The following is an 11,858-nucleotide window of genomic DNA, read 5'->3' on the forward strand; positions in this document are numbered from 1 at the left end:
TCTTAGTCATGATTAATTGCTTTAATCAAGCAAGATTCAATGCTTCATTCTAAGGTGACTGTAGTTTACAAACATATATTATTAACGTAAGTAATTATATATGCTCTAAAAATAGTTGTTCAGTCTAAATAATGTTCAGTTGCAAGATTTTATTTTGACTAAAAACTACCTCCTAGTTAAGGTCCTTTTGTAATTAGATCATTTTGTCTTAATTATAAAAATATAATTAAATTTTTAACACTTAATTGTTCACATTTCTTTCATACCCTTAATTATACCAAATTAAAAACCAACATGCATCAGTTGCATCACATTTAAATAAACTAGTTTCATCTTGACGATTGTCTTTTGTTTCTTATAAAAATGATTAAGGTTAATATAATGGTACGTTAATCCGAAGACATGTTTAAGAAAGCATCCTGGTATAGAAGGATTCTGTTAATATTTCTTAATTCATCCCTCATTCATGTCATTATGTGTCTCACCATATGGCAATTTGCAAAGAATCATGACCTTGGCTTCAAGAATGAATTAATTCAGTTTGACAATCAATAACTAAGTAAATAAAACCTAATCCTATTGTTTTTCTTTCAACTGATTTGAGTAAACACATTCTCTTCTCAGTGACTGAAAAATAAATTCTGCAAAATCGCATCAAAATATAGAATTAACCTACAAATACAAACAAAACTATGAAACTCTCAACAGAATGTTGGTTAGGTATGCGCCTTCCGGGTATGATGGATCAATAGGATGATCACAAGCAGCTCCAGCATCTCTTAGAACAGTGATTTTTCTCTTTGCCATAGATGCTGCACCCTAGAAAAACCAGAAAATGTAATAATTAATTAACTTGGATTGAGTAATATACTCTTAGTAAAATGTCTACCCACTAAACTCATTTAAAAATGTCTACTGATTAGCCTCAGCACTTGATTATTGCAAACAGATAAATGGTACCAAAAACTTCCATGTCACACACCGACTGATGCAGTGAATAATCAAAATGGGAGTGAAAATGCGAGTAGAAACTTTTTCGTATTACTTTTTTAAACTAAATTTATATCGTAATTTTTTTTGCAGAAAAGTTCAAACTTCATCCATTGTGAGCATACATTTTTTACAATTAGCATCCCTCACATTTCCTGGGTGGTTTTCATGCTAATAATATTTACAAGACTAGTTAAGCCAACTCAATTTCCTAATATATAATATAATGAATCATAAGATGATTTGAATTCTAATGGTATCCACCTTTCAACCTACTAACCTTGAGAGATGCTGTATTATTAATAACCACTTGGACCAGATATTTATCTCTTACAAATTTGATTGCATCATTCAACACTCTTATATCTGTCCAATTTGTTTGTATCTTTCATGAGAATTTTGATAATATAAGGGTCACTATCATGCCCTTGTGCTATAATAGTCTTTCAACTCATACTGTCTAATTTTGTAATTGGACACTATATCTTAGATTTGCAAGTTTATATAAGTTTTTAAAAAAGAATAAATTTTATCAAAAAACAGAAGAGTAAAATTGTCAACTTCTCAAGTTAAATAAATTCCATTTCATCCCCCTTCACATATTATACATAGTATTCAACAGGCTAAAGTTTTACACTCTCCTCTCCTTTCTTTCCCCTCCGTTCCTCCTCACCCTTTCTTTTTCTTCTAACTCAAACAAAATATAACAATAGTCTATATGCTGGATACCTGTAGGATACGCATGAATATGCCACTTTGGGTCACAGCTCCAGAACAGGAACAGGTCATCAAAAGACCACCTCTTTTTGTAAGTTGCATGGCTAACGAATTCAAATTTCTGTACATACCTGATGCACCATGTAGAACCTGTAGCAAAAAAAAATTTACGCTTAAATTTCAATTCCACGGCAAAAAGCTGAAAGTTGAAAATGAGCAGAAGCAACGGTGTATTGCAAATTCCAAAACTTTGGTGATAACTCCAGATCACACAATAAATTTCAAGATATTCACTCTTGCAATCACTTCTAGTTCCAAGTAAATTCAAGTAAAGCACTGGTTTCATTAGTACATAGTCCGAGGCTTTAAATATCACATGCAGAATCAATATCAACCAACAAAAAGCTGTATTGCAAATTCCAAAACTTTGATGATAACTCCAGATCACACAATAAATTTCAAGATATTCACTCTTGCAATCACTTCTAGTTCCAAGTAAATTCAAGTAAAGCACTGGTTTCATTAGTACATAGTCCGAGGCTTTAAATATCACATGCAGAATCAATATCAACCAACAAAAAGCTGTATTGCAAATTCCAAAACTTTGATGATAACTCCAGATCACAAAATAAATTTCAAGATATTCACTCTTGCAATCACTTCTAGTTCCAAGTAAATTCAAGTAAAGCACTGGTTTCATTAGTACATAGTCCAAGGCTTTAAATATCACATGCAGAATCAATATCAACCAACAACGACAGCTTAAGTTCCTTTCCTACTATATGAGGCCAGCTATTTATGTCAAAGATGTTCACCTGATATTCTCATGATTTGAACTATAGTTTTCCTCAGCCCACCCTTTACCTCTACCTATGAGAAGATTCTCTAATGAGTCAACCCTCCCTACCAGTGCTGTGTTGCTATAAGCCTTCTCCACAAATGACCAAACCTAATCTAGAACAAGTGGCTCATAAAACGGAATAATAGACCACTTGTTACCGATGCAGTAAGAACATGTCCAATGCATACAGAAGACAAAGATTCTAAGCAGCTCCCATTGATGAGTGCTTCTAAATCAACTGATCTTAAAATAGGAATAAAAATTGAAGAACCAACCGAAGTTTTTTTTTTTAAATGAAAGTCAACAATTAACAGAGATGGAGCAAAGATCCACAACAATCATGAGTTAGCATTTCCATACACAACTTCAATGTGTCCACCTCTGGCAAAGGTGAGAGAACAGAGGGAGTTCCTAAGAAGGGTCAAAGCCAAATGCATCATTAACATGATCCATCATAATGGGAGCGTGTTGTTGATGCATTCTTTTTCTTACATGCATGAACTTAATATTTTGTAGGCAAAAATTGCAACGATTAGTAAGGCCTAATTTAGAAAAGACAGATGTGTCAATGTGTGACATGTGGTCACTTTCTCGCCTAGTAACTGTCAGAGTTCAGGCGGTAATGCAACATAAATGGTTCAAAAGGTTGTATTGTAACAATAGTAGATTAAAAAGGGTGAGTAAAAAAGGGTGAGTTTATTGCTACTGTTGTTGCATCAATGAGCAAAGAGAGCAATGCTTCAATGGATTTGCAGTTGTAGGAAATGGTTCTGACTACTAAAGACAGTGCAAAACTAAGAGAAAGGACTGTGGTCCCAATGGCCAATGTTTGACTTTTCTTGGGGAATTTTCCCTCCATATTTGTAAGGGTTTTCCGCATTCTTTGTAATACAGTACCCAATTTGTAACAGATTTTTTTTTTTTTGTCAAGTAACAAAATATTTTTACTCACTTGAAAATGGATTTTTTTTTTTTATTACATCACATATTTTTGCAAAAACTTAATCATACACAGGAAGCATAAAAGTACCATATAATGACCAAATTCATAATGATGATAATATAGCATCATTGGAGATAATAAAAATGAAAAGCAAATAAACTTTATCACATTTCAACGGCAGAGAAACCCAATTACTCTTCTTTAGGAAGCCCAAGTGTTAAAGTATGTCAAAACATATATTTTGCAACCATAATTGATACCTTTTTCGAAGGTGCCAGTTTAGGAGGATCAATGATGACAATATCCCAAGATTCATCTCTCATAAGAGCTCCCTTCATAAATTGAGTTGCATCTTCTTTCAAAAAGGATATTCTTCCTGGATCAATGTTGTTAAGTGCAACATTTTCTTTAGCAAGCTCAAGAGCTGGCAGCGATGAGTCAACACCTAACAAAATTGTCAACATAACTAGAATTATTAAATCAGTTTATTGGTCTCTTAAGTCTCAACTTGCACTAATAATATTATACAGATAAGTTAAGACTTCTAACAGGGAGTCCGTAAAAAGGTCAAGTTATAATGTAGAGTCAAGAAAATTCTATATTGCCCTTCATTAGATTCTAGGGTAACTGGATTTTCATTGCTGAAATTGTTAGTTACAAAGAGACGAGTTTCAGCTTATATAGATGCTCGAGACCTGATTTTCTTCTATAGCAGGTGTATGCAAGAATGAGAGTGGACAGCTGTGATAATGACCTAACAGTGTTAGTTATCTCTAATTGGCGTGTGGGTGAATACAATAGATCACATGTCTAAATATATGTGCCAAAAGGACAGTAGATTGATTATCACAGCATATGGATGGAGGGTGTGTGGGGAACACAGAGTTCTGTGAGTAATGTCTGCACCCAAAGAAGCTCATCTATAATATGGGCAAGACTACAGTACTCAGCTTCAGTGCTGGACAAAGCTACAACTGGTTGCTTTTGTGACCAACAAGAGATGACATTGGGAGCAAAGTAGATAGCAGCCCCAGAGGTAGAGCGTCTATCATCGAGACCTGCATCACAAAAGGCCTTGAGATAAGGGGGTTTGTGAGTGGAGGTGGGGTAAAAACGAAGGCCAAGCTGACTGGCCTTTTAAATACGTTACGAATCATTTGACTGTCATCCAATAAGATTCCAAGGGATTAGCCATAAACTGGCAAAGTGGCATACTGCAAGGCACCAACCACATATCTGAGCATGAAGGGATCTCGCATAAGGTCAGTAGCAACTTTGGTGAGTTTGAGGCCAGATGGCATAGGAGTGGATACTGGGTTAGATCCAAGCATGTTGGTCCTGGAATGAGGATGAATCTCAAAGCTACTTCTGGAATATTTTAAGTGAGGGAAAAGAAATTCATCGAGTTTAAAACAACCCGATCAGAAGTAGCAAAGAATGGTTATTAGGTTGTTTTGACTTGTTGGGTTGGGCCTACTTTTCTTGAACTAGTCTTTAATTCTCAGTATTTGTAGGCTTCCTTTCTTTCTAAAAAGAGCCAAATTATTTATAACAGTAAATTGTCAATCATAGACAATGATAGTGAAGAAGGAATTAGCATCATAGAATGTACCGGTGACATTTAGAGCACCACCACGCACTGCATTTAGAGCAAAACCACCACTATAGCAACAAAGATCAAGAACCTTTTGACCATCTGAAACTCTTGATATAAACTGGCGACTCTCGCGCTGATCTGCATAGAACCCAGTCTTCTGTCCTTTCAGTGAAATTGTGTACACAATTCCATTTTCCATAATCTGAAAGAGAAGAACATCAAACATCAAAAATCTCAAACTTAATGAATTTCACATCTCCGTGTTCGTTATCCCAAATCCCAACTTGATTATGATCGGTTAATCAGTAATACGCTCCCACCCACCCCAAAACCCACACAACGTTTAAGTGGTGAATATATGAGTCCCATCTTCTCAGATCTTTAAAACATGTGTTAAGGTACAAAATATAAATTGCATAATGTAAGGTGAACAAAACCTTCAATACTAAGCTAGTTTACTTTGTGAAAACATTTTCTATTTTCATTTCCTAAAATTTGTGTTAGTTTTACTAGTTAACAAAAGAAAAGAGGCTTTTAATGCTAGTTAGGAATGATGCATTTCAGGAAAGAATGAAAATAATTCTTGACCTTTTCATTGTTTTCGGAAATGAAAGACATTTGTACATTTCAAGAATCTCTTTTTTCCTTTTCGATAAGTAAAACTAACATGAATGTTAGGAAAAGAAAATAGAAAATGTTTTCGCAAAGTAAACGGCCCGTAAATTATTTACTTATTAAGTAGATATTTTTTAGTGTCTTTTCTGAATGACATCAAATAATTAACATTTAGCTAATTTTGTCAAATTAAAACACTTCGATTAAAATGTTTGGTTCAGCTATATTTCAACTTTATGACACATTGCATACCTTCTGCCATACATCAATAAGAAACAAAAAGTACATGAAGAAAATAATAAGACCAGTGAAAGGTATGTACTTATCCTTCTAGCGGCACTAATCTACTAATCTACTATCATGTACAATGCCATTCTAATTACATTAGGATAAGTACATAGAAAAAAGAAATAATTCAAAATTTTGATGAACATTTTAATGGATCACAACATACCTTCGTTCTTTCAGGACAAGTAGATGAAAGCATTTCCGTTGAATCAGACACATTAACTCCGTCTTCCTTTAAAATATCAATAGATGGCCTCCAATTTATATGATTGATATAGTTTATTTTCCTTATGCATGTCTCTATCTCTGATTTGTACTTCTCAACCCAAGCAGCAGATGACGCTACCACAGCTATATCTCCAAATACATCAACAATCAACCCTGATAATCTGTTGCAAAACCAGTAAAACCCAATTCGACATCATCCAAATAAACTTTTTGGAAGCACTATCATTAAAAAGTTGGAAGGAAAAAAGAGTGGTTATTTGCGATCAGACATTCAGACCTATTTAACATATGAATCTTTAAAAGGAAACATGTTAAAAAAAAGGTGGTTTAGCCATACATAAAAAATTGTCTTCTTTCTATCATAAAAGGTAAGGTGTAAGAGTATGTTGTCAAAATAATGTGAAAAAATGTACCTATTTAAAATTGACAAAAGGAAACATGAAGAGGAAAAGTTCAACCCTTCGTCTCTCACCTGTCACCCTCACTATTGATTAGACGATACGCATTCGTATGGACAGAGGGAAGACCCAACCTTCTACGCAATTCAACAGCAGCGTCAATTCTTGTTTGAAGCAGTTTCTCCATGTTCAATGCACATGCTAAATCACTGTCAAAATAAAAATTAAATATAAAAGACCAAGTCAACGGACTAAGCTGAAACAAAGAGCGATGAACAAATAATCATATGCCAAAACCTGGTAGCTTCGTCTTCAAGCTGCATGAGCCGAACAGAGAACATAGAAACCGAGTTGTACAAGCCCCAGCCTATTGGTTTCTCAGTCCCATCTGATACTAGAACAATATCGCCTGTCTTAGGAGGCGGCCTACCGATAATTCTATCGACAGCTCCACTGTATACCATTGGGTTTCCATCCTTAAAGAGTTGCGTCTTCCCCTTCTTTAGCACAACCTTTGCAACACCTACCAAACCCAAACTATTCATAAAATATTTCAGTAAGCTTAAAAGAAAAAATAACTTTCCCATGTATTACTGTTCACATAATCTATAATACTATATGTATCTATAATTAAAAAATATAGATGAGTTAGATAGAAATATGGTTACCGATATAACATTATGGCAATGTTTGATCCACGTAGGGGTGTGCATGGTTAACCAAATCATAAGAACCAATCCACTTGAATGGTTTTAGTTTGATAGCTGAAGAATTTTAAAATAAAAATAAAAACAGTTTAGGAGGCAAAGTGGTTCCAGTCCGGTTCGAACCGGTTTTAATTAAAAAACCGGTTTACAAACAGATTAGATGCAAAAACGGGTTTTTCTTGAATTCATCTTAAACCCGCTTTTATTGAATTGGTTTAAATCTAGTTTTTCATTGAATCCATCAAAACCAAAGTGCATTTTCTTTCAACTCTTCTCTTTCTCAACTTTCTCCTATTGAGAAAGAGAAGAATCTTGGACACTTGAGATCAAAGGTCTCCTAACCAAATTACTATCCATGTCAGTTTAGAGTTCAAAGCATTGTCAAAATGGACGTTTCTGTAACAGCAAAACCATTTCTTGGATAGGAGGATCTTTCTAATAAGAGCTTTGGCATTGGATGTTAAATTCTTTGGGGATGATTGAATATTACCACCCTTTTTCATCTTTGATTTTGTTGAATATCATAGAGTATCCATTTGCAGATGGATCATTGTCATCCCACTCCCAATTTGGGGACTAATGTGGACTTGTCGTGTGTAGATTTGTTCAACATGAAATTATAGGAGAAAAGTTGTAGGATTTGTGTTGGTAGTAATTTCATCCCCTTTGACCAAGTGTCCAAAGATTCTTCTCTATCTCGATTGGAGAAAGAGAAGAGTTGAAACAAAAAACACTTTGGTTTTGATTGATTCAATGAAATTACTACTAACAAAAATCCTGCAACTTTTCCCTATAATATTTCATGTCGAACAAATCTACAGACAAGTCAACATTAGTCCCCAGATTTGGAGTGGGATGTCAATGATCCATCTGCGAATGGATACTCTATGATATTCAACAAAATCAAAGATGAAAAAAGGGATGGTAAAATTCAATTATCCCCAAAGAATTCAGCATCCAATGCCCAAAAATGTAAAGCTATTATTAGAAATTAAATACCTTATCCAAGAAATGGTTTTGCTGTTGCAGAGACGTCCATTCTGAATGAGAATGCTTTGACCTTGGGGGAAAATAATAATTAGAAAATACATATTACATTATATTTAAAATTTCTAGGGAATTATAACTGGAATTTTTTTGGCTTAGAGGAAGGAAAAATAATTTTACTCTAATATGGTACGAATACCACACGAGAAACTCGTCAACACAAGTTGAATGGGGGAGAGAAGGAAAGGATTTGAAGTTTTAGAATATTTTTCGGTGTGTGGAATGCACTATGGATCTTTCTATTTATAGAGAAAATTCACAACATATGTGAGATACTTTCGGAACAAATAATTCACATATTAGATTAAGTACAAAAATATCTCAAATTGAGTACCAAAATATATCAAATTGAGTATAAAAATATATTATTGAGTACTAAAATATATTATTGACTACCAAAATATATTTCAGATCAAAGTATCAAAATATATTACATTGCATACCAAAATATTTCAGATTGTGTTCCAAAATATTTTAGCAAAACTTGGGGACTAAGAAATCACTTTCTAATAATGATTAAATTAATTATTTAATTTAACATTTCCAATTAAAATACATCAATATATATTTTTCTATTGCTTACTCATATCAAATATCAAAATATATTAGATTGCATACCAAAATATTTTAGATTGTGCACCAAAATATTTAAGCAAAACTTGGGACTAAGAAAGCACTTTCTAATAATGATTAAATTATTTGTCAAAAAGTAATGATTAAATTAATTATTTAATTTAACATTTCTAATAAAATATATCAATATATATTTTTTCTAGTGCTTACTACCACTTTTTTCAATTCAAACTACACAAGTTCTACCCAATGTGGGACATTGTGTTTAGTTTTTAACTCTCAATTTCCGAACATGTTCCGCCGAATATAAAAAATGGAAGAGAATGAATAGAAATTCTATCACATGACTAACCAATTACAGGGCATACATAACCACATCTCCACCTCCACTGGTAAAATTTGGTTAGGAGAAACTGGTTTTCTTGAACACCCCCAGATCCATCTAGCCGAGTGGGACAAGGTTTGGCATTTGTTGTTGTTGTTTTTGTATGAGTATCTATAAGACACTCTGAGGTAGGTTTCTGACATTATGAATTTTTCAAATATTTTAACAACTTACCTTCAATTAAGTCCATATATTTTAACAACTTACTATCAATTCGATCCCTAAAATTTTGCATGAGGAATAATATGAGTAAAATTTGACAGAGTGAGGGACCTTTTTGAAATATTCATAATCTCATGAACCTATTGCCTATTGGATAGCGTCTTAGAAAGTTGGGGACTAATTAGATTAGATGGTATACTGAAATAAAAGTTATTGAGTCAAGGAAAAGAATCTAATTAAGTTGGGTTATCTTCCACATAAGCTCGTCTGGTTTGAAAGAGCATATGGAAACAGCTTATGACATGTTTTAAGTTGCAGCTTATGAAAACAGCTTATAGCTTATATAAAAAAGAGAAAATGATAGGTACCTTTGGGTTGATGAGAAGCAATTTGTTGAAGGGTGGATGGCAAAGAACAAACGGAGAGGGATTTGGTGAGTAACTGCTTCATTTTCACCCTTCGTGCGTTGATGGAACTCCCAAACTCTCTTCTCAGGGTTTATACTCAGAGCGAAATGATATGATATCCTTGCGTGTAATATATTGTAGGATATTCTCTCCGGTCCTATTTACATTTTAGATATATTAAATAATTTATGTATTTGGTTTAGTTCTTGACTAGATACATATATTATTCAATGTATTTAAAAAGTTAATTTTATCTTATAAATAGAACCAGAGGGAGTATATTACAATATCTTTGGTGACTTTTTTTTTACTTTGACAAGATTACAATTTTAATCTCTTAACTTTTTTTTTTATTACATTCTTTTAACTTAATTTCAAATAACATTTTAGTCTTTTATTTTAATTTTGTCATTTTGTTCTATTTATATATGGATTTTCAAACTTTAAATCTAATATATAAATATAGATGAAAGACCGTAGATTTAAATATTAAGAGACCATAACAAAATAAAAACATGAATTTTAAACTTGAAAATATATGTAAATGCCCCAAAATGACAAAATTGAACTGAAAAAAGATAAAGCATTAAAATGTTATTTAAAATTAAGTTAAGGAACTAAAAATGTAATTTTGTTTTTTTTTAATAGATTATACAATGAGTGACTTATTTATTAAAAAAAATTGGCTAAATTGAATATTCGGTCCTTAATTATTTGAGGTATTATATTGGTTTAATTTTGTTCTGGTTCCATAACTTACCTCCATTAGTCAAGTTTGTTCAATTCTACTAACTTTTAACCTTTATTGATAAGGTGGACATACATTGTCGGTGATCTATCAAATACCTTGTTAATTTGTTTAGTATTAATTGTTTGATCTTTTTTTTTTTTGAAAATGCAACCATTAGATCATGTGTGCGAAGGGAAATCATGATTACAATATGCAGCAAAAATTTAAAATTTTGTTTTTCTTTTCTTCTATTATTACGAATTTGACAAGAGTCACCGAAAGTGTGTTACTTCTTAAAATGGAGAAACGATTTTGATTACAAGCAAAGCAACACAACAATGTCTCCACTGGTCCACACAAACATATCTCCTCTAATTTTCGATACTAGCCAAATGATCAGAAGTTCTGAGAGAACTATGGTTTGTAGTTTATGGTTTTGTAAAGTGATAACTGAACTCATCACAAGTGAGTTCTATTTATAGACTCACTTGTGTGCACCATAGTCTATGTTGTACAACATTCCACTTAAACGCAATGTACCTTACGATGTACTACATTTTGTAATTTAATTAATAAATCATAGTTATTAATTTAATTACCAATAAGTCCTTACTTATTAATTTCTAAATAAGTTTCATTTATTCTAAATAAGTTTCATTTAGCAATACATCGTTGCTACCAAAGTGACGAGAATGTCATGTGATCTGACAAAACTTTTTTCATAATAACGAGCATGCGTATAATCATCCATTTGCCCTTATATCTATATTGAACACAACATATATTGTGTCACCCTTGTGTAGCCCAATATTTATATTTTGATTCCGGAATATACTGAGTGACAAATAAGTCCAATATCCATATTGACTTAATTCAGCATAGCCATGTGATTTTACAATCATATTCGATTAAGAGACCTAAAGATATTTCTTTTGTTATACATACATGAGGGACAAATCTCATCTAGGATACTCATGCCCCTTAACATGATTAGTCAACTAGCCCTTAGCCAACTTTATTATTATCATATGACAAATAATGTTTGAATGAAAGTAAAACATTTGAGTCCACATATAAGGATCCTAGTGGTTTCAGGTCTATTAGTGGTATACACCATTTTCACTATAAGAATATCTTATGACACCTTCATAACATACTATGTAGTATTCTCATGATGGGTCAATGTAGTATAAGTATTACTCCTATTATTTCATATCTACGACACATGAG

General features: G+C 32.7%; 1 protein-coding gene across 2 annotated transcripts; it reads right to left on the reverse strand.

Annotated features, from left to right (window-relative positions):
- Positions 1–420: 420 nt before the first annotated feature.
- On the reverse strand, positions 421–10,018 carry LOC120577709 (ribosomal RNA large subunit methyltransferase I). 2 transcript variants are annotated; one of them, XM_039829514.1, is made up of 9 exons: positions 9,860–9,992; positions 7,286–7,381; positions 6,915–7,154; positions 6,692–6,826; positions 6,158–6,380; positions 5,104–5,290; positions 3,752–3,936; positions 1,720–1,857; positions 421–819 (listed from the first exon to the last, which is right to left on the reverse strand). In XM_039829514.1, the coding sequence occupies exons 2-9, from the start codon at positions 7,294–7,296 to the stop codon at positions 691–693; spliced, it is 1,248 nt and encodes a 415-aa protein (XP_039685448.1). In that variant the 5' UTR covers positions 7,297–7,381; positions 9,860–9,992; the 3' UTR covers positions 421–690. The 2 variants fall into 2 exon arrangements, with proteins under 2 accessions (XP_039685448.1, XP_039685447.1); XM_039829513.1 differs by lacking the exon at positions 7,286–7,381 and having other exon boundaries at positions 6,915–7,140; positions 9,860–10,018.
- Positions 10,019–11,858: the final 1,840 nt, after the last annotated feature.

The sequence above is a fragment of the Medicago truncatula genome, chromosome 8 (genome assembly GCF_003473485.1).
Source record: "Medicago truncatula cultivar Jemalong A17 chromosome 8, MtrunA17r5.0-ANR, whole genome shotgun sequence".
Lineage (NCBI taxonomy): Eukaryota > Viridiplantae > Streptophyta > Magnoliopsida > Fabales > Fabaceae > Medicago > Medicago truncatula.

Coding starts and splice junctions, on each gene's coding strand:
- LOC120577709 (XM_039829513.1), bottom strand. CDS start 9,941: ATGAAGCAGTTACTCACCAAATCCCTCTCCGTTTGTTCTTTGCCATCC. Junction 7,141..9,859: donor TGCTTCTCATCAACCCAAAG/GTACCTATCATT, acceptor TGGGTTTGGTAG/GTGTTGCAAAGGTTGTGCTA. Junction 6,827..6,914: donor CTTGAAGACGAAGCTACCAG/GTTTTGGCATAT, acceptor TTATTTTGACAG/TGATTTAGCATGTGCATTGA.